Below are 25970 nucleotides of genomic sequence, written 5' to 3'. Positions count from 1 at the left end.
TGGGTAGGGCTGGAAACTGATCCTCTACAGACTTCAAATGATGTTTCGGTCTTAGCTTATGGATCTGTCCATCCAGAAGTGTCCAACCCCTTGATACTGTGGCACAACGCTGTCTTCTACTAATGTGTTGGGCCACATTTGTAACTACCCTAGGATACATGTGTCCTGTGTGCCATGGTTGGACACACCTAAGTCTGTCCCTCATGTTTCAGGAGCAGGAGGACCCCAACAAGCTGGCAACCAGCTGGCCTGACTATTACATTGAACGTATCAACTCCATGGCTGCGGTAAGTGTCTGTTCTTTTCCCGCCTTATTCCCACATAGACAGGTCTAGGAAGGCAGTGATGCCCCAGACACCAAGCCACCATCCCTGCTCTCCAGTGCCACACTTGCTAGACACAGCAGCTTTCAGTAATCCCGAGATCTTATACAATCCACCTCCTTGGACATCAGAGTCCCCTCAACTAGTTAAACACATATTACCCCCGTTGGACATCACACATCTTGGGAAATGGCAAGAGTCAGTAATCCCCTCTATTTCCTAGATATGGGAAATTAAGTCACAGACTAGAACCTGGTTCTCTCAGAGTCTGTCTATCATAGTAGTAAAGCACTCTCTGAGCCCTTGCCCTTCCCAAGGCAAGATACCCTCCCCAGGCACAGCTACCCTGGGAGTACAAAAGACTCCCAGGGAAGGCAAGCTGCTCAGTGTGACTTCTACTCCCTTTATCTGTGGGCTTCAGATGCAGAACCTGTGTGAATTTGACGAGGAGGAGACCAACACGAGGAACCAAGTTGTAGAAGACCTGAAGACAGCCCTCCGGACGCAGCCCATGAGGTGACCTGGACTGTACCCTGGCGATCACTCCCTTCCTTCTCTGCCCCCTCCCAGTGGCTCTGTCGTCCTGAAGCCTTGCACAGTGCTCTGCTCCAGGCTGGCCCTATTGGCCAAGGTCACTCTTGCAAAATTCCTTAAGATCCCCTTTTATCTTCTTTGCTTCCCAGTTCCCATTTCCCTCCTGGGTTGCTGGGAGTGTGTGGATAGGAGAGGAAATGATATGGGGAAGCGGACAAGCCTTGGGTCCCCAGACACTCTGAAAGGGGCATTGAGGGCAGGTGGTGTATAATAAAGGACTTTCTGAGAAAGAGTGGGCAGAGTGACCACTCAGAGAAAGAGGAGGGCATGGGTTGAGAAATCTTCCACGCACTAGGGGGCGATGTGGAGTCTAAGGGTGTGCTCTAGCCATCTAAAGCGGGAGCCAAGCAGGAAGGAAAGGGGATGGATGGGTGCCCCAAAGGCCACAGAATGCTTCTCCCCCTTCCTAGACCACAGTGGAGAGTCTAAAGGCAGCCAAGAGCCACAGAGTTCCTCACTTCTGGCTCTTCCCAGTGGTGTGCTTGAAGTGGCTTCTAGCATTGGATGAACCTACTATTAAATTCTCAGCAATCTTGCAAATGAGTTATTAGACTTACTTTTGATTACATTTTAAATTATATAAACTAGCGATTAAATAAATGATATTCAAAATAATATTGGTATACACCACTAATTACCCAATTATTTTTTTACATTTGCTGCTGCATATGTTCTTTCTACTAGGTATGTTCTTGAGTTTATGCCCATGATGCATGGTAAAGATAGTATAGAATGGTATATAATCAAAAGTTTATTTTAATTCCCCTTAATAAAATTGTGATTTTGAGAATCATATCACATCATTGTAGAAATTCTGTGCAATACAGAAAAGTATAAAATAGGGAAAAATAAAAAATACATATTGTTAACTTAAATTGAGAACATACTCTGTTGATATTTATGCAACATAAAATTCATAGAGATACATTTACATATTAATTATAAATAGTGGTTCTGAACTCATTTCATGACCATTTTCTCAGATCATTAATTACGCTACTGAATTAAGGTCTCTACAACTTACTGTTTTTTAATGTATTACCATAGATGTCTCACACACAGTCACACAGATAAAAGCTAAAGTCTTGCTTCCTGGAAATAATGGCTTTAAATAACAGCATAAAATAGACAAACAGAGTTGAAGAATAAGCCAATGCAATTAAAATAGGCTCACAAATATTAAAAAATGCAGGCGATAGCAATAAATGTGCTTTTTAACGCTTGAGCAGTGAGAGCTGGCAGCGGGTGTGATAAGCACTATAATCTTGAAGTACCGATGGGTGAAAATGATATTTTAGATATCTGCAGCAGCTCTAATTTGATATGAAAATAGCGGTGATTTATTTGGGTTGAAAAGTCTCTGATTCTGCTAGCAGTTCTGGGGTTGGTAGCCTCTATTCCTCGTTGGTGGAATGCTCATTTTCAGTTAGAGGTTATCCAAGATAAAGGTGTAGTTCCCTTTCCCCACAGAGGCCTTTGGACTCTGAGTGAATGCTTCCCAGAGGCTCTTTTTGGGAACACCAACTCCAGAGTAAGAGTAGCTGGGCTAAATGGCTGTAATGCTAAGAGGCTGAGCACAATCGAGATAAGGGTTGTTTTCCTGAGTCTCCTGAAAGGGAGCTTTCCAGCCTGGGTCCCTTGGCTCTGAGTCTAATGGCCTCCCCAGGCTGAAGTGTTTTCTTGTCACCTGTCTATAATTCCCTCAATACCCAGTCTGAATAGAGATGAGTCTTCAGGTTGACCCATGATAGTGATTATAATCCCCCCATCTTACGTATGCAAAGGACAGTCAGTGGTAGGCAAATTTAATGTGTGAAGTATCTTCTTATCACTGAGACCAAGTACCTGAGAAAGGCGACTGAAGGGAGAAAGGACTCTCAGAAGGTTCAGTCTGTGGTTACTCAGCTTTGGCTCTGGCCTGTGGGAAGGAAAACTCCACGGTTGCAGGAGTGGTGGCAGAGGCTGTTCCCTTCACAGTGGACAAGGAGGGAGAGGAAGAGTATGGAATATACCCTCCTGGGGCTCAGCTCCAGTGGCATACTTCTTTCAGCTATCCCCCATCTCCTAGGACCTCCAAAACTAGCTTTAGCAGCTGAGGACCGAACTTTCAATACAGGAGCCTTTTGGTGGGATACTACCATCATACACAGTATTTATAATATAAATAATCAGGCTGGAGAAGTAATTTAGTGGGTGGAGTCCTGAGTGGGTGGAGTCCTGGCCGTGCCAGCATGAGGACCTGAGTTCAGATCTCCAGCACCCATCTAAAAGGCACACATCTGTTAACCCCGGTGCTGAAAGGCAGAGATAAACGCTATGCCTGGAGCTGGCTGGCCAGCCAGTCTAACTGAATTGGCAAGGTCCAGGTTCACCAAGAGACCCTGACTCAGAAAACAGGGTAGAGGACAATAGAGGAGGACACCTGCTATTAATATCTCCCTTCTGCATGCACGCAACACACTGGTGTGTGTACACACACACAAGAACATACACAGTAAAAACTAAAATACAAATAAAACATAAGTCCTTTGGTGAGGGGTATCCATGGAGGTATAGGCAGGCTGGGGAAAATAAAAACCTGGAAGACGTGAGAATGAAAATTCAGTTCCAAATTTAAACGGAGTATGTTTTAGAAAAAAGTTTTCTGGTGTAATACAATCCCTGCTGCACAAGGAAGCTAAGTACATTGAAACTCAACTTGGGGTACATGTCATTGCTCCCAATAAGATGGGTTCTGGAGAAATGCTACCTGTGTTAGCTTAAGGGCCTAGGGGAGAATCTGGCCCAGTCTTGGTCATACAGATAGTGTAGAGGTTGGGCTACTAGCCACCTCTGGTGCTGGCTATGGGAGCTTGGGGAGCCCCTGACTGTAAGGGTCATTTAGGTTACCAGCCATTTCTGGTCCTGGCTGTGGGAGTTTGATATGGCCTGATGTAACAGATAACGCAGATCACTAGGTAGTTAATCATCTCCATTTCCCAGCTTTCTGGATGGAAGAAAAGGTTTTACATCCCTTGCCTTGGGAGGGCAATCTTGTGTGTTTAACACTGCTGGGTTTCCTGGAGATCTGTGGGCACAAGGACCTATGTGCTGTTCCCCCAACACTCTGGGGCTGGACAGATACTAAGCACCAGTTAGGAGCACTTCCTGCTCTCCCAGGGGATCAAAGTTCCGTCCCCAGTACCCACACTGGGTAGCTCACAACTGCCTTTAATTCCAAATCCAGGTATCTAATGCCTTTTCCTGCCTTCTCAGGCACCTGCACACCTGTGTGTGTGTACATACACACACACACACACACACACACACACACACACACAAATAAGTTTTTAAAAAGAATTTTTAAACTGTGAGTCTTCTGAAAGGATGAGATTTGGGGCCTATGGATAAACTCCTGAATGAGCCAGGAGACTGCTGTGGGTGGAGCATGGTGAATGGTGTGCATATAGAGTAGCTATTTGTAAAATGTGTGGGACACAAAAATAGGAAACTCCCTTTGGGCTCTGCTTAGATTCGTGACCCGCTTCATCGAGCTGGAAGGCTTGACCTGTCTGCTGAATTTCCTCCGGAGCATGGACCACGCCACCTGTGAGAGCCGCATCCACACCTCTCTCATCGGCTGCATTAAGGCTCTGATGAACAACTCCCAGGGACGGGCACATGTTCTGACACAGCCCGAGGCCATCAGTACCATCGCGCAGAGCCTGCGCACGGAGAACAGCAAGACTAAGGTTGCGGTGCTGGAGATCCTGGGTGCGGTGTGCCTCGTGCCCGGAGGCCACAAGAAGGTTCTGCAGGCCATGCTGCACTACCAGATGTATGCAGCTGAGCGCACTCGCTTCCAGGTGGGCAAAGGGTTGGTGGGTTGGGCCATCACTTGGGCATGGAAGGGCTGACACAGGGTAAAGCTGAGAGACTGGGAACCATATAAAGGAAGCTGGAGGGAAGGGACATCTTGCAGGCTGTCTGTCCACTCACGAAGGAAGAAAGACCTAGGACCCAGAGGCTTCTCTCGAAAGACATAAGAAATCGTATGTTCAGAGCTGTGGTCTGGCTTTCGAATAGATTTGTCCTCTTACTAAACTGTGGGACCCTGAGGCTGAAATACTGGTTTACTTCATGTTTTTGTGGCTCTGGCTATCTGAGATCAGCACCTGGCTCATGATAGGAGCCCAGACAAGAATTGTTGAGTACAGTTGCTGGGGGTCAAGATTTCAGGGCTGGATGAGTGCCAAATTTGCAGACACTGGACCAGCTCTGGGAAGGTGCTCCATGCTAGCCCCCTTCTTCTGTCTGACCTGAGCACAGTGCCTGGATAAGACTCAGTTGTTGGCCTGACATTGCACAATCTATGATTTATGAGCCAGGCTGTTGATCGGGCACCATACATTCACAGATGAGCAATTAGCCTGTGCAGAAAGTGACCCCTGGCCCTTTGCAAAAGATGCTAAACAGACTAAAAGTAGCATCCATGAGGTTGGGAAACTGGGCAGGAATGGCCAGGGACTGTCAGCAGCTGATGCAGAGTCAGAGAGCAGCAGTGGAACCCAAGCCCTGAGGGCTGAGCAGGAAGCCAGGGGGTGTGGAGATCTGGGGTGGACCCCATAAGTTGAGGAGGCATGATCAGGCCGAGAATGGAGCAGCTTCCTGGAAAGGCAGTAGAACAGGGGAAGAGGCTTCTCCGGTAGCACCCTCCCTAACTGTTCCTGTCTTCCTGTTAGACACTGCTGAATGAGCTGGACCGAAGTTTGGGTCGGTACCGGGATGAGGTAAACTTAAAGACAGCCATCATGTCCTTCATCAATGCCGTCCTCAATGCTGGGGCTGGAGAGGTGAGGCCACTTCCTTTTACTCTTGGACCTCAGGAACTATTTAAGTTTAGGAGCTTTCTAGGCAAATGACAGAGAGAAGGACGGAGGCATCTGGTTGGTGTGACAGCTGGGCCCGTTGTCATCTTCAGGTATCTTTAGAACATCTTACCTCCTTCACTTGGGACCATGGAAAGACAGATTGCACAAGTCTAGCCCCACTCCACCAAGGCCCCTGACTGCCAAGGACCCACAGTCCATCTTAGCAGTGGCTGTTTACATTGGGGTTAGGACTGATTCTGACTTTGCTCCCCACATGATTCTTTGGGGGTGTTGTCTAAGACTCAGAAGGTTCTGGGCAGTTTCCTTCAGCAGTAGCGTGGTGCATTGTGGGTCGGGCACAAATCTCCAATGAGGCTGACATGTCATGGCTGGGGAGGGCAGGTTGGAACTTCTTTGTGAGCAGAGAAAAACCTTTGGTCCTTCTTTCTAGAGACCCACTTTTGGACTGCTTTCTAAATTAGCTAGTCATATTCTTCTAGGAGGGTTAGAAAGAGTGACTTCTGGTTTCCCTTCTTCTGAGGACAGAATGGAATTCCCAGTCCCTTATGACAGTAATACTAGAAAAACCTGAAAACTGCTGAAGTCTCAGGTTCTAAGGCAAGTGAATGTCCCAGTCAAGTTCAACCCAAAGGACAAAAGCAGCCAAGAGAGACATTGACAGTCTCTCCTCTTCCCTCCCTCTTGCCAGAATGCCTGTGTGTTCATGTGTGTGTGTGTGTGTGTGTGTGTGTGTGTGTGTGTGTGTGTGTGTACATGCAGTTCTCCTTACCTTAGTTATATCAGATATTCTAGGAAATAATCTATTCCTCAGATGGTGACATCATGTGACTTTGTCAGTACCAGCTTTTTAAGACTCTCATTTCCCCTGATCTGTTGGTAGTCATACCATGCCAGGAAAATTTTAAGACTATGAACTGTCTTAGTTACTTCTCTGTTGCTGTGATAATACACCATGACCAAGAAAAATTAAGGAAGAAAGAGTTTATTAGGCTTACAGTTTCAGAAGGTTAGAGTCCATGACCATCATGATGGTTGGCATGGCAACAGGCAGGTACTGAAACAATATATGAGAGCTCACATACTTATCAGCAATTGGGAAAAAGAAAGAGAGCTGATTGGGAATGGTGTGGATATTTTAAACCTCTAAGCCACTCCCAGTGACACACCTCCAACAAGGCCACACCTCCCGATCCTTCCCAAATAGTTCCACTAACTGGAGACCAATCATTCAAATACATGAGCCTATGGGGGCTGTTATCATTCAAACTACTACATTCCACTCCTGGCCCCCATAGGTTTATGGCCATCTCATAATGAAAAATGCATTTAGTCCAACTTCAAAAATTCCTGTAGTCTTTCATAGTCTCAACATCGTTTAAAAGTCCAAAGTCTTTTCTGAGAATCAAGGAATTCTCTTAACTTTTTACAACCCCTATAAAATCAAAAGGCAAATTACATACTTCCATCATACAGTGATATATATATATATATATATATATATATATATTATCATACAAGAATATATATTACCACTCTAAAAGGGAGAAATGGGGCATGAGGAAATACTGGACCAAAGCAAGACCAAAATCCAGTAGGGCGAACTGCAAATCCTATCACTCTCTGTCAGATGTCAGAGGGACTAGACGGCTCTTCCCTCCAGCTTTGCTGGCTGCAGGACACTTGTCTCTTTGGGCTGCAACTTTCCTTGGCAGACATCCCAAGACTCTGGCATCTCCAGCATCGTGGGTTCTCCAGTGCAGTCTGGACTTCTCCTTCACAGCCTCACACAATGGCTTCTCTGGGCCTCTATACAGGAACATTCTACACACACACACACATACACACACACACACACACACACACACACACACACACACACACACAACTTCAGTGGATTTCCTTAACTGAGGAGGAAGATTCCATAACCCCTTTACTCTTATATCTTTCACAACTCTAGATCCAGAACCAAATGGTGATGCTACCAAGTTAGGCAGCCTCTTTGGAATGGAACCTGACCCCTCCTTGAATTCCATTTGCATAAGGCTTGATTTGCCGCTCCATTTTAGGACCACAAACTCTGCTCTCACCCCAAAGATACCTCTCCTTTTATTCTATTTCTCTTTCTCTTCCTTGGCATAAGCCTTGGCTCCAACATTAAATTTCTGGGTGCTCTTTTCTCCTCAAACTTTACATTTGGTATTTCTTTTTGTTTCCCTTCTTCTTCTTCTTCACTGTAGAGCTGCCTAAGGGTGATCACTAATAACCACAAGACAGTCAATATTAAAATCTGCCTTAAAATCTCCCCTGCCAAGTGAAATCAATCCAAAACTCTTCAATCTATCAGATTCTTGGGGCAAGGGAAAACAGCAGCCACATTTTTTGCCAAAATATCGTGAGAATGGTCTCTAAGCCAGTTGCTAATATTGTTCTCTTCTGAAACCTCTTGAGCTGAATCTCCATGGTCCACATTGTTTGTAGCACTATTGACTTCCAAACCCCAACTAGCGTGGCCTGGTAAGCCCCACTTACAGAATTCAACCATGTTCCTAGTTCAAAGTTGCAAAGTCCAAAGAACATCATGGTCAGGCTTGTCACAGTAATAGCCCACTCCTTGGTACCAACTTTTGTCTTAGTTACCTTTTTGTGCTATGAGACACCTGAGCAAGGAAACTTATATGAGAAACAGTTTGCTGGAGCAAACAGTTTCAGAGGGGAAGTCCGTGGTCATCATGGTGTGGAGCACAGCATGAGGCAGGCAAGCGTGGTGCTGGAGCAGAAGCTGAGAGCTTACATATGATTCACAAGCACAAGGCAGAGAGAGATAACTGTGAATGATGTGGAATAATGAAACCTCAAATCCCACCCCCAGTGACACACCTTCTCCAACAAGGCCACACCTCCTAACCCTTCCCAAACAGTTCCACCACCTATGGACCAATCATTCAAATATATGAGCCTATGGAGGTCATTATCATTCAAACCGCCACACCAATCCCACAGATAAATAATACTAAGCCACTTTTACAAATGAGGAAGCAAAGACATGGCCAAGGGCACGAAATTAGAAAGCAGATCAGGAAAATAGCCAAGTCCCTGCCCTGTTCTTCTGCAGGAATACTCGTTGATACCAGAGGGCAAGTGAACACTGACTGGGGAGTGAAGTGGAAGGAACAGGGGCTAGTTGGCAGACTAGCTTTAGAGAAATAGCAAGGTGACAGGCAGTCTCTGGAAGTGGTTCTAGATGATCTGGCTGCACAATGTGATGTGGGACTATGGCTGAGGTGGGTGCTGACGGAGTCTGTGGGTGTTCCTCTTGGTCACGAGATGAGCCACTGAGTCTGGTCCTCCCTTGGTGACCCTCAGGATAACCTGGAATTTCGCCTACATCTCCGGTATGAGTTCCTGATGCTGGGGATCCAGCCAGTGATTGATAAACTCCGACAACACGAGAATGCCATCCTGGACAAGTAAGGCCACAGTGACCCAGACCCACCATAAACCTGTGGTTATAGCTCCTCTTGATGGGGCAGCTAGGACCTTAGAAAAGGCTGTTTTCTTCTCCTGGGGACCAACTACCATAGGAAGCCTAGTTTTAGAATCAGTACTCTGTGAGGCAGGTAAACCCATGCTGGCCTATAACATCTGTGATGTTATAGACAGGTGAACCCAGTGGTCCCTAATCAAGGTAGACAATCTTCTGGGAGACATTTAGAAATCGGTGGGTGTCCTTTGGTTTTCAACCTTGTCAGGGAAAGTATTGCTGACGTTTGTGGTTTTGAAGGGGCAGCAATGCTAAATGTCCAGCTCTACAGAGAACTGCCTCACCCCAAATGTGTGCTGTAAATACTCTGAGGATCAAAATACATGATCATGTTCTTACGTGTCACCAGTGGGCCACACTGGTTCTGTCTCACTCACTTGTGCAAGCCACTTTGTTACATTGGGTGTTGAGTAGAGGGCAGGGGGAGCTCAGCAAGTGTGAGCTCTTACTTTGCAAGTGCGAGGAACTGAGTCTGGATCTCCAGCACCCAGGTAAAAAGCCAAGTGTGGCTGTGTGGGGGCCTGAAACACCAACACTGTAGCAGGGGAGACAGAAGGATTGCTGGGGCTTTCTGGCCACCACCAGCCTCGATCCAGGCTCAGCAAGCGACCCTGGATCAAGGGAATAAGGCCGAGAGAGACAGAAGGGACAGCCAACCAACACCATCCCTTGGTCTCCAAAAGAACACATAATACATATGTGCATACAGCACAGACACACACAGATGCAGACACACAGACATACAGACACACACACAGACACACACACACAGACACATACATACATACACACACACACACACACACACACACACACACACACACACACACACACACACCAGGGTGAGGGAGAAGGAGACGAAAGAATCATTCATTTTTATGTGGAAAGGGGGCAGTGTTTCCATGGAGAATAAGGGAGAGATTTGCTTTGAGGACTATGTTGGAGATGATATGGTAATACCAGGAAGACAGATGGAAGAGAGTGGTCCTTGAAAGTGGGTGATTTTATCCTCCAGGAGGTACCTAGCAGTGTCCAGAGGTGTTTTGAGTTGGCAAGTTGGGAGTGGAGCCTCTGTGTTTTTGAGACAGGGTTTCATGCTATAGCCCAGACTAGATACAGCTCAGGCTGGTCTCAAATTCATGATCCTTCTACCTTAGCCTCCCGAGTGCTCAGATTGCATATCTAATCCATCACGGTGGGCTTGGGCAGAGCGTCTACTGACATCTTACGGGTAATGGTCAGGGATGCTGACGAATAACCTGGAGCAGACAACGCAGCTTCCCATCACCAAGGCCAACTGTGCCTAACAAGTCAACAATGTCAAAGTGAGAAATGCGGATCTGTGGTGACTGGATCTTGACATGATCACCCTAAAGGAAGACTGTGAAGTCTTATCACGGAGATGGGGGTCGGCTTATAGTGTATAGACTCTTTCTGGTCTTGCCTTAGCCTCACCTGAATAAACTTTCAGCTAGTCAGTGGGATATTGAATGGGTTGGACCCCTCCACCAGGGATGTTCTAGCTTTAATAACACTTTCTCTGTACCCCTATTTACCCCCTCCTATCTATCTAGGCATTTAGACTTCTTTGAGATGGTCCGGAATGAAGACGACCTGGAGCTAGCCCGGAGGTTTGACATGGTGAGGTGCCTCTGGGGTGGGACAGTTGTATGAGGTCCTAGGAAGTCCCACGACCACTGCTCCAGATCTTCGCTTAAAGTCAGTCCCATGCTGGCCGGATCCCCAGTGGTACCCTGTGGCCAGGCCCTGTTTCTGAAGGAACCCTGGTGGTGTGCTTGCTCTGGGGGCCTCACCGCATGAGCCATACCTGGTCATCTGCCCCAGGAAACAAGAAACCCCAAAGTAAGACAGCCAGCTTGTGAGTGAACATACTCAGCCTCGAGTCCTGTCCCCGGCTGGCTTTTCCCTGCTGCCCCCTAATTTCCCAAGTTGCCTCTTTCTATCCCGAGCCAGATGGTGCTTAGCGAACCAAACCTTTTCATCTGGGCCTCACAGGCTCAAAATACGCACATCGCCCTTGCTTACGTGTATCATGCGATCCTACATAGCCAATAGCCTCATTTGGGGCAGGGCTACCACCCATACACACTCACAAAGCCTGGGATTGCAGATAAGGAATCAGAGGTTAGAGAATTCACCAGGTTACTAATTGTCCCGTACCTAGAGCGGATCTGGGCCTTGAACTCCAGGCCATCTGCTCCCTTGAAGCATCTATGCCCCCTTCCTTCCCTTAGTGTGGCTCAGCTGTTCCTAGGCAGGGTGGTTTTACTCCTGCCTCTCCATGAGGCATTGGTCAAGCATGGACATGCTTTGCATGTCACAACTTGGGGAGGGAGAAGGGAGGGGACCATTGGCATCTAGGGGGCAGTCACTAGGGACAGCACTAAACATTCTTCAAGACATGGAATGCCTCACCCTGCACCAAAGGATTATCTGCTCCAAGATGCCAGGGTTGCTGAGGTGGGGAAACCCGTCTGTATGATCCCTACCACCACCCCTGCTTCATCCTTTTTGTCCCCGGATGATAGTCAGGAAAGGGGAGCTCCTCCCCGGAGAGGGATGGAGCTGGGAGGACAGAAATAGTAGCTCCCAGCCCTTTGTCTCTTCCTCGGCTGTCTGTCCGGCTCTGCCCTTCACTGTGGCCTAAACCCTCCAGGTTCACATCGACACGAAGAGTGCCTCCCAGATGTTTGAGCTGATCCACAAGAAGCTGAGGCACACGGAGGCCTACCCCTGCCTCCTCTCTGTGCTGCACCACTGCCTGCAGATGCCATGTGAGTACCCTGCTCACACCACTGCTCTCTCGGACCTTGGTCTCCATCTACCAGGTGGGGGTGAGTCTTTGATGGGGAGCTCGCTGGGCCTGGAACAAGTCCCTCTGTGCTGGCCTTCAAGAGGCCCAGTGACTCAGGTTCCTCCCTCCTTGGGTTGCCTCATGCCACCCTGGGGGTGGAGCTAAGTACATGGTTGGAGCAACACCAGCCTTGCAGTCCAACAAGCTGCCGTTTGATCATGACAAAAATGTATCTTCTGTGATCTGTTGATGGCAGGTACATTGAGTCTTCTTGTCATTTGCAAAAGGAAGTTTCATGTTTAGAGAAACAGAACAGACATGCAATGCTCATGTTGCTTTGATTGTTTTGACTGTAGTGTGTGATTGTGTATGCAAGTGTGTGTACATGTGTGTACATGTGCATGTGTGTGTACATGTACATTCATGTGTGCACCTGCACATGTGTGAGCATATGAGTGCCAGAAGTCAATATTAGGTGTTCTTCAGTCACTCCCCACCTTATTTTTTGAGACAGGGTCTCACTGAACCTGGAGACCACAGATTCAGGTAGACTGGCTGGCCAGGGAGCCTCAGGGCTCCTCCCACCTCTGCCTCCCCAGCCCCTTTATATAGATGCTAAGGATGGAACTTGGGTCCTAACGCTTGTGTGGCCAGCTCTTTACCAGGCTGACTCATCTCCCCAGCCTCATGCTTGCTTTGTTTTTAAGCTTTAGCATTCTTGCTTACTCCTACTCTCTTTATAGACAACAAAGAGCATCTTGGGAGCAGGTGGCTGAGTTCTCAAGATCCATGTGTTCATGGGTAATAGTATGAGAATAAATTATTCAAGATTACTCATCGTTGCCCAAGAACGTAATTGGAAATGAACCTCAGCTGCATCCAGCTTTCCAAAAATAGGATATTTTGAAAATTTGTTTGGTCCTCTGTAACCATCAGCCTAATCAGGATCGCCAAAGTCACGATGGTGGGGGCAACAATTACAACTTACTGTGTTCCAACTTGGGGCACATCTGATGGGAGCTTCTTAGCACACTGTTGCTGAACCTCAGCACAGCCTGCATGCTATTACTTCTGAGTGGGTTCTTCACATAGAGTTGTTGTTTTTCTTGGTTTGGGGTCAGTCTTTAGAGGAAGCATGTAGCTGGGAGCTGCCTGCACACCGCATTCCCCAGGAACAGCAAACTGACAAGCTAACAACATGGTGTGGGGAGAATGGTAAGGGGAAGACAAAGACACCAGGGAGCCACGCCAGGGAGCCACGCCAGGGAGCCACGCCAGGGAGCCACACCAGGGAGCCACGCCAGGGAGCCACGCCAGGGAGCCACACCAGGGAGCCACACCAGGGAGCCACAGTTCTCCAGACTCAGCCCAGGGGCTGCACAAATGGCTGGCAACTAAAGGCCCCTGCTTCTTGAGTTCAGGTTTCCAGAACACACGTTTGGTGTCACACAAATACTTGTAACTCTAGCTCCAGGGGATCTGACAACTTTTCTGGTCTTTGGGGACACACACAGTCATGTATAACACACACACACACACACACACACACACACACACACACGGAGGGACAGAGAGAGACATATATAATATACACACAGATATATATATATATATATATATATATATATATATATATATATATATATATATAATACACACACACAATTTTTTAAAATCTCAAATTCAGCCCAGATCTTCATAGAAGCTGCTGGGATCTGGTTTCTTCCGCTCCCAGAGGCTCCCTGTTTGGTGGGCCATAAGCAATGTGAATGGGCTCCTCTCTTCTGCCTCTAAATGGGGCTTTGAAGACACAATTGGCTAGCTTGCAGGCAGAATTTGATGTCAGGATTAAAATAATTTTTCCTAGTGGCCATTAAAGATGAAGCGACCCAGGAAGGAGAGGTAGTGGCTCTTGTGTAGAAAAGAAGTCCACACCCAGGTGGACGGTGATACCTGAGGATGAGAAGAAGCCTTTGCCTCCATAGTTCAAGGTCATCCCCACTGAGAAGTCTCCCTGGGTTCACTCAGCCCTTCTTCAACTCATCCTGATGCCCTTAGCACATATATGGGACCAGCTTCCATTCATCTTTTTCTGTAAAGTGGAAACAAAGATAATCAAGAAATCTTGTGTTATGTTTTCCCTGGAGACTTCATTATCGAGCCTGTTATATTTTCAAATAGATGCTTTTTATAGACAGTAGAAAAAGCCATTCGCAGGCCCAGGGCACAGTATGCCCAGGGTCTGAAAAAGAAAGAGGAAGCACTTTGCGCTGTAGAGAAATGTTAGGAGGGTTTCCCGGGTCATGAAAGGCCATCTGCAGATGATGAGGAGTTGACTAGATTGTGAGTCTCCATGCCTGGCAGCAGCACGGCCTCTTCTGTCAGACCAGGAGCTTCCCGGGACGGGGAGGGCTTGCCTTGCTGGCCTGAGCCTAGGCAGTCATGGCAGAGCAAGGACTCCAGGGGTTCGCGGGCTCAGGACAGCTCCAACGCCTTCTGTCCCTCAGACAAGCGGAACGGTGGCTACTTCCAACAGTGGCAGCTCCTGGACCGAATCCTCCAGCAGATCGTCCTCCAGGATGAGCGGGGCGTGGACCCTGACCTGGCCCCGCTGGAAAACTTCAATGTCAAGAACGTCGTCAACATGTGAGTTACAGCTGGTCTCTGACCTGGCCTCTGCCAGCTCTGCTTCTCTCCCTCTGGGCTCCCCTAGCAAAACTTCAGCTCCCTCTCTAACCCGTGTGAGACTTCAGAAATTCTGTTCTGTAGTGTATAGAAGCCCCTGTCCAGTGTGGCAGCTGGGTTAGTTACTCTTCTTGTTTGTGTGGCAAAATACTTGGACAAAGCAGAGGGAGGGAGGGAGGGAGGAAGGGAGGGGGAGGGAGGAGGGAAGAAAGAAAGGGAAAAAGGAAGGAAGGGAAGGAGGGAGGGGAAGAAGGAAGGAAGGGAAGGAGGGAGGGGAAGAGGGGAGAAGGGAGGGAGGGAGGAAGGAAGGAAGGAAGAAAAGAAGGGTGGGTTTCTTTCGGCTCATAGCTGAGTGTATAATCCATCTGGCCACAGGATCTTGAGGTTGCTTATCAGGGTGCAGAGAGAGAGATGATGTGGTGCTCAGCTGGCTTTTTCCTCTGTGTGGCCCAGGTCCCTAGCCCATGGAATGGTACTGGTGGGTCTTCTTTCCTCAGTGAACCCAACCTAAGAAATTCCTCACAGATATGCCCAGAGGTCTGCCTCTTTGGTGACTCTAGATCCTGTCTCTTGACATCATCTTCGACAGTCAAGATTACCCATGGCAGCAGCCATTATTTGGTCTATGAGTATTGGACATACATGGCAAGTGTAACCGAGAGACCGGATTCTTCATTTGTCTCATTTAAATGTGAAGAACTCCATGTCATGAGACTGCTGGTGACCGTGCTGGACAGTATGAGCGTGTGTTACACTCTCAACTCTGTTCTCCATGGTCCACTACAAGGCTTAGCCAGAGGGACTAAGAGCATTTACACAGAGCACCTGCCTGTAGACTATAGGTCATGAGCCAGCCCAGTCCTCCAGTTAGGGCTGAAAATTGTTTTGTTTCTCCTTTATTTATTTATTTATTTATTTATTTATTTATTTATTTATTTATTTATTTATTTATTTTGGAGTGTGTGTACATATGTCATGTGCATACCTGTATATGCATGTTCACATGCGTATGCATGCACATGTAGGATGTGCATATGGAAGCCAATGGGCAATCTCGGATACTACCCTCAGGTACATTATCCATCTCCTCTGAGATGGGGTCTCTTGTTGGCCTGGAACTCCCTAATTAGGCTAGGCTAGTCAGTTAGAGAGCTGCAGGGACCTGCCCATCTCCACCTCCCTGTGCTGGGACTACAGGTGTGCACCACCTCACGCCTTACTTAGCAGGTTCTGGGGATCAAACTCACGTCTTGAGCTTTACCCCCTGAGCTATTGCCTCAGCATGTCCTTATACTTCACACCAACAAACCCAGGACCGTGTGATGGCCTCAGTGCACAGTGCACATAACACCAACAAACCCAGGACTGTGTGACAGCCACAGTGCACAGTGCACATAACACCAACAGACCCAGGACTGTGTGATGGCCACAGTGCACAGTGCACATAGCACCAACAGACCAGGACCATGTGACGGCCTCAGTGCATATAACACCAACAGACCCAGGACCGTGTGACGGCCTCAGTGCACATAACACCAACAGACCAGGACCATGTGACGGCCACTGTGCACAGTGTACAAAACACCTAAATACCAACGCTGGCTCTTTACAGAAGGTTGGTGGCCACTGACATGGGACATGGCCATTTGAACATTAACCAATTGCATGAGTTGTCAGAGCCCGAGACCTTTTACAGAGTGTTCTGGAAGACACACAGAAACCATTCATGTTTACATTGGTGAGCTAATAATAAGACCTACCTTAATGTCCTGGGTATTTTTAATTAATTTTTTTATTTAACTTTGATATGAGTTTGAGCTAATTGTCCTTCCAGGGACAAATTGCCTTCCTGATTTTGCATTCTAAAGCCAAATGCAAAGTGGATTTTAAACGACTCTCATTTTATTTGCACAAATGATCAAGAGTTGATTCCGTCCAACCCCTAACTGGTTTGTTGCTCAAGTACAGCTAGTAAACTAATCACACGGTGGCTTCAGTTGGTTTTCTGCAAACTCTCTGTATTATTTAGTGAGGAAACGTTTCCTGTGGCAGACATGATGATTCCTGGGGTCTAGCAAAGCCTCTGTGTCTTCTTGGACTGCAGAAGTCTTTAAAATCACTTTAAGCTACTACAAATGGGAGGGCTGGTCCCACATATGAACCAGCATATGAGACCTGATTTAGCTTTAAAGGTCTCTCCTCTGAGGCCCCAGAGGTCAGAATAGGAAAGGGAAGGTGGTATATATGCATAGATGTGTGCATGTGCACGCCTATGCATGTGTGTGGTATAGCTGGCCTTTTCTCTTCTTGTCTTGGTTCCCTTTCTCCTCTGAGTGTGTCTGTGTCCCAGATCTACTGGATAACACAAGTTTCTGATATCCCTCATGATGCAGCTGGGGACAGGAGGCAGGAAGGAGGAAGGGGAAGGGTCTTAGAGATCTTAACTGACGGGCTGTGTAATAACAGGCCTCCTGCTTGTTGGGTGTGCACATGAGTACATTGGGGTCCTCTAGAGTTCCTTGCTAAGAGCCTTTCCCTATAGAACCCAAAGCATGGACCATGCAAGAGGTTCCCCACCCCCATCAAGCTGGCTGTCTATTGCTTCTCTGGCAGCACACACTGGCCTAGAGTTTGATGTTTCCAGTTATCTGCTAAATGGACCCCTGGGCTCCATAGACAAATGACATCAGCCCCATTCAACCACAAGGGCCCAAACTGCCATCTGCTTCACTCACACAGACTGTGTCAGCAAACTCTTGGGGTGCCAACAGGTCCCAGCACAGCCATGCTGTCTGAGCTGATTAGCCCTTGTTCACCATCTGCATTTGCCTGGCCCCAAGTAGAACCAGTCTACCCTGCACCCCTCCCCAGACCAGCGAACATAATCAAGACTCTGTCCATGCCCAAGGAACCACTTCTTTGGGTGGTAAAAGATGTAGCACCCCATTGACCACATTTAGCAACCCTCCAAAGAAATCTCACCATGGGCCAGCAAGATTGTTTAGCAAGTGTAGACGCTTGCTGCCAAGCCTGATGGCCTAGGTTCAATCATGGGAATCACATGCTGAAAGGAAAAGGAGAGTTTAATAAACCTGCAAAGCTGTCCTCTCTGATTCCACATGCATGGAATAGAAAAATAAACAAATGTAAAAATGTAATGATAACTGGGCTGTCACGATGGGATTCAATCCCTCACAACTTTAGGGTCTGAGGAAAGGCTAATTTTAACACCTGTTAGAAGAGTTTGTTATGAATGAAGCTGTCCTGGGTCTCAGATGTGCCCACAATCATGCTCCATCACTCCCCTGCTCTGTTGGGCAGATAGCTTCCCATGCCCTTACATGTTAGGCTGACGATTCTGGCTCTTAGATGTGTGTGCGTGTGTGTGTGTGTGTGTGTGTGTGTGTGTGTGTGTGTGTGTGTGTGTGTGTGTATAAGTGTGTCAGTATGCATATATTTATGTGCATGTACTACAGACCGCCTGAGTTCAGTCTATCTAGCACTTACCTCTAATTCCTATCAACTGTCACACAGGGAGTTGAATTGGAAATGACTTGGGGTTCCTTCCTGTTCTCATGGTCCATGAGGACACAGAGTGAGAATGGGCAGGAATGGGGACCTGGAGAGGCATGTGAGAAGCCTGTGTCTAGACAGCTCAGAGATGAGGCTCTATCTCTGGGGAATAGAGATGCCTGTCTTCCAGGGAGAGGTGAGATAACATCTTCCACTTCTCCACAGGCTCATCAATGAGAACGAAGTGAAGCAGTGGCGGGACCAAGCAGAGAAGTTCCGGAAGGGTGAGAGGGTCCGCCTAAACCGGCTGCACCCACTTCCTGCACCCGTGCCCACCCTGCCTGGGACCCCATCTCCTCCCTCAGAGAAGTCATACCTGCTCCCTCTCCTCTCACTTTCCCGGGGGTCCCGTCCCCTCCAGAACACATGGAGCTCGTGAGCAGGCTGGAGAGAAAGGAGCGGGAATGTGAGACAAAGACACTGGAGAAGGAAGAGATGATGAGGACCCTGAACAAGATGAAGGACAAGCTGGCTCGGGAGTCCCAGGAACTGCGCCAAGCTAGGGGACAAGTGGCAGAATTGGTAGCCCAACTCAATGAAATCTCAGTACGCGTACACGGGCATCATCCAATTCCCATTCCTGTAGTTCAGCCAGCTCCCTGAGTTTCGGGTTAGAGTGGGCAGCGCAAGTGTGGGGGGAAGAGAAGAACCCCAAGATGAAGGAGAAGAGAAAGGGGGACCTTGAGCCACAACCCAAGTGGCTCGTTAGTCTGTGTGGGTGAGCCCTTTATGTCAACAAATTCAGGATGGGATGACACCGTTCCCCGAAGTGTATCTTGCACAGGAGTGCATGTAGAATTCCTGCCCCTTCCTTCTGCCTGGATGTCTCTGTGCAGCAAGTAGCCTGCACCACTGCATGCATGCATCCAGATGTTTTGCTTTGGTGGTTGTGACTTTGGTTGCCTAGTGTCTGTGTGTATGTTTAACTTAGTGTTTGTGTGTGTGTGTGTGTGTGTGTGTGTGTGTGTGTGTGTGTGTGTTCGTACATGTGTGTGCCTTTATGTGTGTGTCCGTATCTGTGTGTGTGCATGTGTACATGTGTGTCTGTGTATGTGTGTCTGTCTGTGTATGTGTATCTATCTGTATCTGTGTGTGTGTTCGCTGTTTGAGATGCAGAGAGAGAAATGGTGTCTCAATGTACATGAATGATTGAAGAAGGTTCAGTAGGTACAAAATGAGGATAACGTGGAGACTCGGTTAGCTTGAGTACTGACGGGCACACCATCTTGCCTTTTTTGTCTTCCAACAGACTGGCCCAGTGTCTTCCCCACCTCCCCCTGGAGGTCCACTCACCTTGTCTTCCTCCACAACAACCAATGATCTGCCTCCACCCCCACCCCCACTCCCCTTTGCCTGCTGCCCACCCCCACCCCCACCGCCCCCTCCTCCCGGAGGGCCTCCTATCCCCCCAGGTGCTCCGCCTTGCTTCAGCTCAGGCCTGCCCCTGCCTCAGGACCCCTTCCCCAGCAACAGTGCCCCACTCAGGAAAAAGCGCATCCCCCAGCCTTCACACCCACTGAAGTCCTTCAACTGGGTCAAGCTGAATGAGGTAAGTCGCTGAGGGACCGACGGGCAGTTCCCTGTCCTGCACCTTGCACTTCGCACAAGTCATCTTGATTCTCTGTTTGGTCAGGTGTTAGGGTGGGCATGGTGGGCACTGATGAGGGGCTTGCTGGAGTCAGGTGGCTCGCTGTCCCCTCTAAACACCAACTGGAGGAAATGTTCAGTGCAGACCTTGTGCTTCCTGTCAAAGTCACTTGCAATGAACCTGTGTGTGCCGGGGGTGAATGGAGAAGCAGGCATTAGGAGCTAGGGAGATGGCGCGGCGGACAAGAGAGCTTTCTCTGTGAGCGTGAGGAGCTGAGTTTGAACCCCATCATCCACATAAAAAGCTAGTTATGGCTGTATGTGTTCTTTTTTTTTTTTTTTTTTTTTTTTTTGGTTTTTCGAGACAGGGTTTCTCTGTGTAGCTTTGCGCCTCTCCTGGAACTCACTCGGTAGCCCAGGCTGGCCTCGAACTCACAGAGATCTGCCTGGCTCTGCCTCCCGAGTGCTGGGATTAAAGGCGTGCGCCACCACCGCCCGGCCGCTGTATGTGTTCTTAACCCCAGCATTGAGGGACAGAGACAAGAGGATTCCAGGAGCTTGCAAGCCAGCTGGGCCTAACCAAAGTGGCAAGCTTTCGGTTCAGTGAGAGACCCTGCCTGAGAGAATGGGGCAGAGGTGATGAAGGAAGAAATGGAGTTGCCTCCTGAGAACGTTGGATCTGACTGATTAGGATGTGTAGCCTGAAGTGCTTACAGAGCACTTGCTTTTACTTACTCAGCCCTAACCAATCCTAGTGTGCCTCTGTGTTGACCATGGAAATCACTTCCCGGGTCTGTTACCGTAGTTTGATTGTCCATCCTGGTCTCTAAGATCCTTCTATTTCTGGCTTCCCAGTCTGGGTGGAAACATGGAGTGTGAATACTGCCCCCTCCATCTCCTGAGTTACAGAAGCATTAGAGCTGCCTGTAACAGCATTTCACAGCTAGACCCGTAAGGCTCCAACCTTCTCTAGGCAGCAGCTGCAACTTGCACATGCTGCTCTGCAGTGAGAAAGCCAGGGGCACGTGTGCAGGCAAAGAACATTCCAGAACCTAAAGCCAGAGGCTGTGTGGGAAGCAAAGCATGTTAGTTTGTTGACATGGTCAAAAAATGTTTAAACTCTCACACTTTCAACTTATAAATTGTTTTTTAAAATGTAGCAAGTTAGGGGCCAGTGAGATGCTCATTGTACAAAGGTGTTGCTGCTAAGCCTGAGAACCCAAGTCGGACCCCTGAGACCATGAGGTGGAAGGAGAGAACTGACTCCTGAAAGTTGACTTCTGACCCCTTGATATGTGTGCCATGGCCTGTGTGACTCACCCCAAAATAAAAAAAATGTAAAAATAATTTTAGTAAATGTGAAGGACTTAGATAGATAACTCAATTGGAAAAGTACTCGTCATGCAATTCTAAGGACCTGAGTTCGATCTCTAGCACTCATGTGAAAATAAAGAATAAAGAAAAGGAGAATTAATTGAACATGGTAGCATGTGCCTGATCCCAGCACTGAAGGGGCAGTGACAGGAACGTCCCTGAGGCTTGACTGCCAGTCAGCCATGTAAGAAACCCTGTAAAGGGGATCAGCTCCTGAGGAACAACACCTGCAGTTGACCTGGTCCACACTTGCACAGTACACACATGTGCATGCACACACATATGTGTACCCACACATGACATGTATTAAATTACAGCATGTGGCAGGGATTAAGAAAATACAGTCAAGGACTGGTAAATGCCTCGGCAGGTGAAGTGCTGGCTGTGTAAGCCTGACGGCGTGAGTTCAGTCCCAGAAACCACTGTAAGGGTGGAAAGAGGGGACCTGACTCTACAAAGTTGTCCTCTGACCTTTGCATGAACACACTTCGCATACATCACACACAACAACAACAGTAAAAGAAGAAAATACAGGCATGACCGTCAGCAGTTTCTCTGTACTGTCGTGATGCTGACCTCCGTGCTTGGGGTTTCTCTCTGGTCCAGGATTTATAAAGGCTACATGATTCCTTAGGGACCGTGAGTAGGGTCGTGTACCCATCCTATGTGTAGAAGCACACTGAGTGATGTTTGAGAGCCCACTATTCAATCCCAAACTTTTGATTCCATGACAGGGCAGATGATTTAATTATTTGACATTCAGCTTCCTGTCTGTAAATTGGGGGGTGGGGTCATCACAATGCCCTCCAAAGGATAGTTGTGAAGATTGACTGATATACTATTTAGAGAGCACTCTGGCATGGAGAGTCTTAATGATGTGAGATTAGTTATTATTCATGGTGTTTTCCACATGTACTCTAAGTATGTCACCATGATTCTCATGTCAACAAAGTTGAACTATGCTTCCCTTAGACTCAGTTTCCCATTTGGGCTATGGGGTTGAAATACTATCCTTCCATTTGCCCACAGGTCACATAATAGAAAGGCCAGAAATGTCAGTCAGTGGATCTGCTCAGCCCCAAAGGCAGCATTCTGTGAGGGAACTGTCCTGAAGCATGGTCCTGGGAAAAGGCTGCGTGTGACTTCTGTGGCTATCTCCAGGGGGTCTGAAGTCCCAGGAATCTAGGCTAGAGATGACAGAGTGTTGGAAAAATTAAATCGGAGAGTTATCATCCAAGGTGGATATACCAGGGAGGTTTGCTCTGACCTCCACAAGAATACAAGGGACTGGAATCTTTACTCTTATGGGCATCCTTTCCCCACCCCTACCCATGTGCAGGAGACACTGGGTTCCCAGATCCCCCATTGCCTCTGTTTGCTCCTCTCCCTGCCATCCTGACTCAGTTCCCCATCCCATCCTCTCTCTATGCCCCCCATGTCTTCCTTTCCAGGACCCAAGTTTCTCTCCCTAGCCCCTTCCTCTATCCTACATATGCTCTTAAATGTACACACACACACACACACACACACACACACACACACACACACACACACATAGAGCGGTTGTTTCCACCGTGAAAAGAATGCGTCTGTGTTGGCTTTGGCCAGTTGCCTACATCCCTTGCTGCTGTGAGTTTCCCAGTCCAGCATTCCACATGAGGGTCCCTGGCTTTCGGAAGGCCACAGGAATGTCTCCTCCCTCTTGACTCTGGCCTAGCCTCCCCTTTTCAGAGTTTAAGAAAATATAAGTGAGGAAAAGGTAGACTGTCTCAAATCTGAGGAGGAGCCGTACGTAGCAAGGGGTGTTAGGATGGTGGCCTGATAGGCCTCTGGACAGGTGAGAGTAGGTGACTGGGAGATTGTTGCTCCAAAGACAAATGCTGGAGAGGAGACAAGGATTCTTGGAGGAGGGGTTGTCAGTGAGGAGGGGTGCTCCCCCATTCCTTGCTTGTCCTCTGGACCATCAACACGGTGTAACAAGGTTGCTGGAGCAGTGTGGGCTTCTAGAGACCCTAGCACAAGCGTCCAAAACCATGGGACACCTCTTCCATCGAGGAAGCTGGAAACTACACATGTATGGGTCAATGGCAATCATAAAAGATGGGGACCTTCCCTGGCTCTGAGCAACAGGAAGTTGAGGCAAGTTTTGCTGATCTGAGCTGAGTCACTGCATGGGGCCAGCATGTCCCAGCTTTTGGCATGTGTCCACTTTCTGGTAATCTGGGAAAGTAGGAACAAGTTCCTGGGAAAGAAAATGACCATCTCAGATCCAGGGCGCGCACTCTATGCACAGGCCCAGACGATCCCACATATGTGTGAGCCCCATTGTTTCCGGGGACTCCAGTCAGAGAGTGCTCCAGGCATGCACGGTGTCCCCAAGCACTGCCTTTGGTTGTATCCTTCTGAAGAAGCACGGCCCCTCGTTCCGTGTGTGCCCCAACACTCCAGTGCTTCCAGTGGTTTCTGAGACACCTCCATCAGCCTCACATGGAGGGAGGGACAATTAGGAGGTTGCCCTCTAGAACACTGAGGAGGCGGGAGCTTGGAGAAGGGTGGGTGTTGTTGGACCCCTTTCTGGAAGTATGAGAGCCTGGCCACTGTAGCCTGTGCCTTTGGTCTGCCTGTGGGGACAGATGGGGTTAGGGGACTATTGGCATCTCCGTCATGGAGGAGCCGGGTCAACCAGAGGTTCTTCTCCTTACCCTGAATCTTAGGAGCGTGTCTCTGGTACCGTGTGGAGTGAGATTGATGACATGCAGGTATTTCAGATTCTGGACCTGGAAGATTTTGAAAAAATGTTCTCGGCATATCAGAGGCACCAGGTAAGACCATATCCTCTGGTCTCTTGGATCTTGACTTTCAACCTTCACACACACACACACACACACACACACACACACACACACACACACACACACCTTGTATTTAAACCTTGCCTGTTCTCTCATTTCCCTTTTCCCCTCTATCTTTCCTTCATTTTCCTTTCTCACAGATATGCTGAATGACTTTATTGGTAATAAGTTTCCATGTTCCTGCCAAGGGCAAAGAGATAAATAAGAACCGCACAGTCCAGTGAGGGCTCAATGTGCCTTTTCTAGGGATGGAATGGTATTTTCCCTCATTGGAAGCAGATTCCCAGACTTGGCCTCTGTTGAGCACTGTTCTGTTTGGTTCAGGAATAATAGACTATACCTAGAGGCCACTGTAGTTTTCAGCCCACACTTCCCACCATTCCCCCCCCCCCATATACTCCCTCACACACTTATACACAGGCACACACATGCACACTCACACACTCAGTCACCCACACATACAAGCACACACACATACACAATGCACACACACATGCACACAATGTACATACACATACACACTTTCACATATACACAGACACAGACACACACACACATACACACACACACACACACACACACACACACACACACACACACACACACACACACACCTACCTACAGAGAAGTTAAAGGTGTAGGGAAGGTGATGGATGCTGCTCCATACCACTTCTGAGGATCAAGCCTGGGCCTGGGGCCTGCTCTGCTGAGTCTGTGTACATGGCCAGTCCTCCAGTCACAGAGAATGTAAGGGGGTTGTGACTTCTGGCCAGATACAGGTATAAAATGATAAGCACTTGTAGGGACTGCCGGGGTACCAATTGTCAGCCCTCATCTTCCAATACTGAGCGACTCTGAAGATGGGAGGGGGCTCTGGAATCTGAGTGCAACTGGGGGTCTTTCCCCAGGTCCACTTGGTGAGGAATAGTGCAGGGGCTCTATGGCCCTTGCTTTCTCTGTGTATCTGCTAAGGTTTGCACATTTATTCCTTCATCTCTGCTTGGCCCAGGATGCTGGCCTTGAGGACTAGTGCTATACTCAGGGGCCCTGAGCCCTGGTTGGTGGCTAGGTGCTGAGGCCTGCCTCCAACAGTCTGCAGAGGGTCCCCTACTTTGTCTTTTGCCGAGTCTAGACCTGGAGATGACTCTTCACCGGGTAGTCAGGGCCAAGGCCTCATGGGACCTAGCCAAAGGAATGGTGTGCAGCTGACACTGGCCCATCTTGGGGTTCCAGATAAAACAAATGATTGTTTATTTGATTTAAATGTGGGTGTCTATGACATCTGACTCTCTACTCTTAATTCCAAGCAGTGTTTTAGCTCACGCTGTGGTTAGGCTGGCATGCTCAGGGCAGTGGTCAAGGCTGCAGGGAAAAGTCATGTGAACACCTGTGCCCTGAGTAAGATGGCGGTAGGGGGTATGGCTGTAGCAGATATGGCAAGCCCACGCCTCCTCTTCGTTTGTGATGGGATTCTGGACTGGCCTCTCCAGACCCCAAGGCCCTAAGCTGGAATAGGAGAGAGTCACGAAAGAGTTCATGTGGGGCTTGAGGCCTCCCAGGCTGTTGGGAAGAATTGGGTCCGAAAGCCATCTGATCTGCCCACTTCAGGCTGCTGAGCCCACTCGCTCACAGCTCAGCTGGGCTCCCCTCACATCAGTGTCTAGGACCCAAGTCACAGGAGTCAAGCTAGAGTAGTCCCAGAGGCCAAACTGACCTGGTTGCTACCTCTCCATACCTCAGGGCCCCAGGCCTTGA

At 48.4% G+C, this 25970-nt stretch overlaps 1 protein-coding gene across 6 annotated transcripts in view; it reads left to right on the top strand.

Annotated features, from left to right (window-relative positions):
- Daam2 (dishevelled associated activator of morphogenesis 2) overlaps positions 1-25970 on the top strand; it is a 115241-nt gene that overhangs the window by 71560 nt on the left and 17711 nt on the right. For 5 of the 6 annotated variants that reach the window (XM_052745597.1, XM_052745593.1, XM_052745592.1 and 2 more), the window contains 12 exons: positions 213-287; positions 745-839; positions 4429-4762; positions 5639-5749; positions 9152-9255; positions 10904-10970; positions 12007-12124; positions 14652-14790; positions 18568-18626; positions 18764-18948; positions 19652-19951; positions 24078-24185. In XM_052745597.1, the coding sequence (XP_052601557.1) occupies positions 213-287; positions 745-839; positions 4429-4762; positions 5639-5749; positions 9152-9255; positions 10904-10970; positions 12007-12124; positions 14652-14790; positions 18568-18626; positions 18764-18948; positions 19652-19951; positions 24078-24185 (1695 nt within the window). The remainder of the gene's footprint in view (positions 1-212; positions 288-744; positions 840-4428; positions 4763-5638; positions 5750-9151; positions 9256-10903; positions 10971-12006; positions 12125-14651; positions 14791-18567; positions 18627-18763; positions 18949-19651; positions 19952-24077; positions 24186-25970) is intronic. The other variant, XM_052745596.1, reaches the window with a different exon arrangement.

Source organism: Peromyscus californicus, unplaced genomic scaffold, assembly GCF_007827085.1.
Source record: "Peromyscus californicus insignis strain IS unplaced genomic scaffold, ASM782708v3 Scaffold_19__1_contigs__length_69161282, whole genome shotgun sequence".
NCBI classification, from domain to species: Eukaryota; Metazoa; Chordata; class Mammalia; order Rodentia; family Cricetidae; genus Peromyscus; species Peromyscus californicus.
This window is presented reverse-complemented; position numbering and strand designations above follow the sequence as displayed.